This window comes from Citrus sinensis, chromosome 7 (assembly GCF_022201045.2).
Source record: "Citrus sinensis cultivar Valencia sweet orange chromosome 7, DVS_A1.0, whole genome shotgun sequence".
NCBI lineage: Eukaryota > Viridiplantae > Streptophyta > Magnoliopsida > Sapindales > Rutaceae > Citrus > Citrus sinensis.
Genome location: NC_068562.1, coordinates 4559164 through 4566175, shown reverse-complemented (window position 1 = coordinate 4566175; position 7012 = coordinate 4559164). Strand labels below are relative to the sequence as shown.

The 7012-nt window shown below is 35.4% G+C and overlaps 1 protein-coding gene and 1 long non-coding RNA gene across 2 annotated transcripts; one reads left to right on the top strand and one right to left on the bottom strand.

The window, feature by feature from the left end:
* The first annotated feature begins 530 nt into the window (after positions 1-530).
* On the top strand, positions 531-2311 carry LOC102619636 (uncharacterized). Its single transcript, XR_369401.4, has 2 exons — positions 531-830; positions 1914-2311. It is a non-coding gene; the product is annotated as an uncharacterized LOC102619636 (long non-coding RNA).
* Positions 2312-3411: 1100 nt separating this feature from the next.
* Positions 3412-5694, bottom strand: LOC102620021 (protein PHLOEM PROTEIN 2-LIKE A10-like). The gene has a single exon (XM_006466367.4). The coding sequence runs from the start codon at positions 5023-5025 to the stop codon at positions 3757-3759; it is 1269 nt and encodes a 422-aa protein (XP_006466430.2). The 5' UTR covers positions 5026-5694; the 3' UTR covers positions 3412-3756.
* Between the last annotated feature and the right edge of the window lie 1318 nt (positions 5695-7012).

The window sequence follows — 7012 nt, the reverse complement described above, 5'->3', positions numbered from 1 at the left end:
ATTTTTAAAAACAAGTGTATTATATATTTGAACTTATCAATGATTGATCAATTTCAAAAGTAAGTTTATTATACCTTTTGAATTTTATTAGACCAGTACACAATGCAGTAGTGCCCCATTCACGACTTCCTCCATTTGAAAAATTGATAATTTGATATCCCGTTGTTGACCCACCTCTTGATATCAGGATTAGGTGCCTGATGTTTTTATCATACAAAACAAGATCGCTAAACATTATCGATGGTTGCCTTGTCATCAAATAACTCTAAACATATCGACAATTTTTGCTTTTCTTATTTCATCCCTATATGGAAATCACGAATCATACTAATATTTATAATAGTGTGGGCATAATCACATAACAGTGCTTAGCTATATTCAAAATTTGTTTGTCCAATCAACAATATAACAATTGAGTTGTTCATATTTATATAATTTTTTTTAAAAAAATCAATGGTTATCATTTTAAAAGAAAAAAATATATATAAAATAACGAAATAAAACAAAAAGAAATATTTGCAATAAACAATTGAAAATTTTGATGATCTGGGCCCTTGAGCTTGTCCAACTGATCATGCTTTGGGCTAGTCCAACTGATGATGCACATGCCTATGGCAAGAAACGGGGCTCCAGAGCCCCTACATCCTTCGGGTCGGAAATTCTTCTTCTGGGTTTTATCTTGAATAAAAAATTGACTAACAGGTAGTATCCAATAAACCCTTGACTTGATCGGGAAAACCCAGCCAGATTGCATTTTCAAGATAGAGAAGCTTGAAAATGTTCTTAAGCAGCAGGTTTCTTTCCTTCCCGATGGTGATTGGAGCAGTTATGTAAGTTCGCTTTGTTTGTTCTATTGTTCTACACTTCATATCTTTAATTTGAGTTCATCATAGTACTTGGATTCATATTTTTCTTGAGTTTATTCTATTCATTGGAATTAGAAATTATCTTTTTAATGCGTGATGTGTATTTGGCTTTAATTATCATAGCTTGAAGCTTTAATATGGAATTTTATCTTAAATAAAACATAAGTCCATGGAATTGTAATAATCGAAACTGAATTGTTAGAAACCAGATTTAGAAGCTCCCTTATGATTATTTTGTAGTTTGGAATAGTGGTGGATAATATGTCTTCGTACTCTCCTGATCATGTACTCTTGAAGAAGTCCTTTTTTTTTTCCTTTTTTGTGTTTGTGTAGGTTGCTGGCCCGCCATTTGAGTTAATTTAAGTGAATCCCTTGTAATTGATTTGTTAGTGATTAATTCCTAATAACATACATCAACAGTTGACCTTTGCCATTTGCGTGAGATCAAGGAGATTCATATAGAAATGCCAAAATGGAGCCGGAATATGTGATTTGATTAATGATTTGATGCAATCTTTAAGAATTGAAATTTGTGCAAAAGATGGTGTCCGGAACTAAAGAAAAAGTTACATGTATGCATGCCTTAATCAGGTACGTGGATAAGGTATCCATAGAGCCATGTGATCTTGATCCTTTGTTCATTTTCTGAAAATAGTAGAGCCATGGCATTGCAATTTTTATGAGCAGCAAACCTGCAGTTCATAGTGTACTGTGATTGAGATGATACTGGCTTCACTTCTCGCTTTGATTTTGGAACAGAATTGTGAAGGTGGCAGTGATATAGAATTTATTTCCTGTCTTCAATCGCAGAGTGTTTTTATTTCTCAATGCTGTTTAATTTTCATATTCATATTATTTTTCTCAGCCTGCATTAAGGTGATGCCCCTTATTCTAAAGCAACCTCTTTCAACTTTTGCATTCATCTTTTACACCATTTTGCCTGATAGAATGAAGCTTCTTGCAATTCTTAGTTTTCCACAGAGCTTGATCTGATTATAGCGAATATCTCTAGAGCTGTAGGGATGACTCAATTAGGCTTTTTTGCAGAATTGGAGTTGTTTCCGGGAAGGCAATATTTGGGCCCCCACTTGATGAATACTGGAGAAAGAAGCTTCAGGAAGAGGCAGCTGCAAAGGATTCTGATGCAAACTCAAGTTAGCAGATCTTATACTGAATTTCCTCTCACCTGTTGATAGGTGGAGTAGGAGTCTTTGATATCATACAACATTTCCTTTTTGAGGAGGCTTAAAACGTGTTCAAATATTTTCTACTTCTTGATGTTCTTCATTGCAGAATTTGAAATGAGGCTAGTCCAGTCATGCTGAATTATTCAACTGATCAAATGTTTTCTGCTCTTGATGTTCTTCATTGCAGAATTTGAAAGGAGGCTAATTCAGTCATGCTGAATTATTCTACTGGTAATCAAGAACCCTTGTTGATTGATAGGATGCATTTTGTTTAATTTTTAGTTTTACTGGTCAAAGGAGAAAGTATAAGCAACTTCATCTCCTGAACTGTGCTTGGATTGCAGCACTCAAATAAATACTGCCCTTTTTTTTAGGAAGAAAGCAATTGACCCCCACAATGCTTTTATGGATATCCAAATCCTTGCTCTCACACATTGTGAGTGCAATAGTTTGCCCACTAAGCCAAAAGCCCATTGGTAAATAATGCCGTTGAACCTTAAAATTACTTCAGTGGTAAGAGTTATATAGGCTTCTTGCTTTCTGTTACATGACCACAGTCAAAATTTCATTTTACCTAATGTTTATTACCTGAAGATATCATACGTTCTCTGTTTTGTACAAATGCGCATGTATGAATGTTTCATATATGTAAAAAGAGCTGACACTGATTGTAGCATATGATAAAATCTTATAGAATGCTCAGTTCATGGGGATGCTTAATAATATCGCTTTCGTCTAAATTTCTGTTTTCTAAAGAGAGAACGTATGATTATGAATTGAATGCTTGTAATTGTTAAGGCGACATAGGTTATGGTATAGTTTTGTTCGTTATAAATGTGAAAGTATAGCATGTTTTCACATGAGGTGTTCAGTCCTAAACATTTAAGAAGACAAGAAATTCAATAGCAAATCAGAAACAAATACATTCAAGCAGACCCACCAAGGATCAGAAGAAACACTCTGCAACACGACTCAATTATTCGAGAAAGAATAATCGATCTCGAAGAAATCATAATTTCGAAGACGACGCACTAAGTAGCCAAAATAGCTGATGTCTCGACGCCTGCCAGAAAGGAAGATTTTACGTACTGTCGCGATTTGCTAATGTATTTCAGGACCACAGCACAACTACTTAACTGAATCAATCAGAAGCCTATCCATATCTGTTATTTGTTGTAACCAAGGCCAAGGAAGTTCATGTTCATCCACATACGAAATGAACCAAGCAAGTTGCCGTGCTACACGAAATCAAGATCTTACATGTTTGCAAGATTATCTTAACTTCAAAATTCAGTTCGCCACTTAACTCGATATCCAAATTACAAAAGAATCAAATAGAAAACAGGCAAGAGTATGAGTAGAGTAAATTAAGAATAATTTTCATTTGTGATTTCAGTATACGCTTAGGAGTTTTATGGTAGTCAATCATAATGACGTTCAGTGACATACAGTGGAATACAACCAATTTACGGTATCAAAATGAAAATGAATTACAAATGCGTTGTAAATGTAATGACGAGTGGGACACCCAACCACTTAATTCCACAAATGAAAAAAGGGAATGGCGAAGATTCTTGTGGCAAGAAGCATCAATCAACAGCAAAATAACTTCCTTGATTATGTGGGACACATTAATGCACTTTCCTATGATGCTGCCAGGGGAAGGTTGTTAACCGTCCAATGACGAAATGAAAATAGTGAACTTAAGAGGGCGCCAAAATCCAAGGAGCTTCTAATATGTGCAAACACAAAGAGAGACATATCGTAGCAACAGCAGAAGACCTAGCAGTAACATATCTCACAATCTCAAGACCACTGTCAATAACAGTCTCATTAACAACGTCTACAGATCTTTTCATACCATCAAATAGCTTCTCCAGCAAGATTTCTAGGAAAGATCTGACCATTTCGAAAGTAACTCTCCCAGAGACATCAAGGACAAATTTCCTATTGCTTGGCACTGCCAATGTAGATGACACTTGCCTAACCCACCCACTATGTTTAACTTCGCCAAACGAATTCCTTGCTTTAAATTGAGTTGACAATGCTTCTTGCCCAGAAAGCTTCTTCCTTCTCGCACCCAGTCCCTGATCAACAGCCAAGTATGGGGAACCTGAGCTCGAATTAGAACCTGTTAACACTTGATGGGATGTTTTGACAAGAGTCTCCATTGTACCATTACAAACTGCTACCATCATGTCTCTCACTTTTCCTTCGTGTTTGGGGTTAGTCAATGCCGCAAAGAATTGATCATATGTGTTTACATCCAGAGTCTTATCCAGATAAACAGAAACCGCCGTGCTTACTAACATTTGGATACAATCCCCAATTAGTTCTCTACTCCTCTCATCGCCACAAACCGCATTCAGCCATCTTGGAATTGAATTGTTATCATGGTCCATATTCATCGAACGAGTAGAATTCGAATGCATTTCTCCACAAGACTTCCCCTCTGAATAAAAGGCCATAATTAAGTTCCTAGCAAAGCTTCCCACAACAACAGAAGCAAAACCAGACCCAGCTGTTGTAAACAGCTTGTCGAAAACTCTGTCCTCAAAACTAGGATTATTGTTTGCACCCTCATCACTCTTAGCCTGGAATCGATATCCACGCAAAATTCCTCTAGTTAAAGCTTGTGTGACATAAACTACCGACTCAGAGAAGTCATTTGAATTCATGATTTTGGAAATTTGCTTAAGACTATTGGGAATTTGGTCCGAATCAGACTTCAAGAAATCTTTCAATTCCTTGGAGACGACTCCAAATGTTTCAGCAGAGTCAGAGATAGCCTCTGCGATAGAAATCAAAGCTCCTAAGAACTTGAAAACTCTCCTTCTCTTCCTAGCCACAACTGGCAGATTATAAACCTTGTACACGCCGTAACCACTAAAACTACAAGCTGCGACTAAAAACAGCCACTTCTTCTTTTCCCGAGTAAAATCAAGACCCTTTTTCAACAGTATAAGCTCCATAAAAAAAGACTACAATATCAAAAAGCAATATTGATTCTAACCCACAAAAAAGCCACACTCCCTGCTATATATTTCCCAACTAAAAGAACACAAAAAGGAAGCTAAAAGAATTCTAAACTTGCTTTTCTAGTTCTTATTTTCCTATTGGGTTCGCAATAACTGAATCATCAAAATAAAAACAAATGAAAGAGGAGGCAGAGAAGCAAGAACAGACATCCGGGGGGCTCTGGCTCTCATAAAGGAAAAAAATATGACGTAAAAAGGTGGTTGCAGAAGACAGTGCCCTAACTTGCGGGAAAAGGGAAGTGTTTCTGAGGGTGAGAGTGTGCGACTTTTCAATTTTCAGGATATGGAGGAGTGGCGGAGAGAGCAGCGAGCAGCTAACCTTTCATAATAACCACCGCCTGGAAATTTGTTAAATGCGAATTACGTAGCTGTTGATTTTGTGGGTCAACGAAAGTTTGCTTTTCCTCCAACTCACCCGGTGGATCTCTTATTTTGAAAAAAATACAAGGTTGGTTGTTAAAATGGCCTTACCTGTTTACCCCTATTATGAGCTAGCCTCAAGTCAACTACACGAGTCTCCTACACTCTAATCTCTAATTGGACAAACACCGGCACCAGCACCTGCATTCTCTTCTCCAATTTCCTTCTCTTTCCCCTTCTTTTCCTTTTTCTTAAAAGATAGATTAAAAAAAAAAAAGAACGCGTGTTTCTTTTCTTATTTTTTATTTTGTATAAAAATCTATAGTACCTTCTTTTTTTTAATAATAACAATTATAATGATGATAATAATAATTCCTTTAACTTCATATGCATTTTTTTTTTTTTGTACTCACTCATTTCTTTTTTTGTTTTGAAATGTTACCGCAAATGCACAAGAAATTAAAATTTTCTTTGTGGTTAGTCTGGTCAATAATATGTTATGTTAAAGAAATTTCCATCATGGAAACCAACGAATTCGAGGAAAGTGTTTTGAGTCCCCCACTTTCCCCTAGTGAGACTCTTTTCCTCCCTTTAAGAAATAGAATAAGATAAAATCATTTTTAAATAATATATGATAAGATAGAAATATTTATCGTATAATATAATTTTAGACAGCATTATAAAAAACTAGAGTTTGTCTTAGTAGTACTATGATAATAAATATTAGTTTTTTAAGGAAAAAAATTAAAAAGCTCTCAGCACATTATGTATTCGCGATTAGGATTGGCAAATTGTGGGGTTAGGCGGAGCTTTTCTAAGCCTATGCCAAAGCCTGTGTAATTGGTAATCAACCCAAATCTTCTTAAAGCTTGTCCAAACTTCAACAAGTCGGACCTAAATAAGCCTAGGCCGGGTTTGGGTCTTCAATAATTTTAGTTAAGGTTGCAAGGTCTTATTTTTTCTATTAGAAAGCTTTCAGTCATCACAATTTTATAATGTATGCAGATAGAGTTTTTTACATTCTGCTAAGGCAATTCCAAAAAACATAAATTTTCAGATACTCTTCCTAGAGCATCTATTCGAGATTTAGCCATTTGGATGTCATTCTAATGGGTGCAGGCTATGAGGTTATCATTTTGCATTCATTTGTCTTAGTTGCCAAACTTTATATGTATAGACTAGTTCAATGTAGAAATAATACTTGTTTGAGGTAATGGCTGCAATTCTTGGGTGGTTTCGTGGCTGCACTTTTGCACAGTTGCTTTGCTTGTTTAATTTAGGTTTGGTTGTGGAGTAATGCTATAGCCACAAATTCTTGTATAAATTTATTTTATACAAACTGATGTGGCGTTAATTCATTGGTTGAATTAAATATTTTTTGGCCCACATGATTTATTTATATTATTTTATATTTTCATTCAACCAATGAATTAATATCATATCAATTTATATAAGAGTTTGTAGCTCTTTGTTGTGACTTTAAGTCATTAACTTGTGTTTTTTTTTTCCTTTTCTTTTGTTCTTTTAATTTATAAATTATAAGCCTAGGCTAGTAGGCTTA

Excerpts from the sequence above, each read along its gene's own strand:
- LOC102620021 (XM_006466367.4), bottom strand. The coding sequence starts at position 5,025 with ATGGAGCTTATACTGTTGAAAAAGGGTCTTGATTTTACTCGGGAAAAG.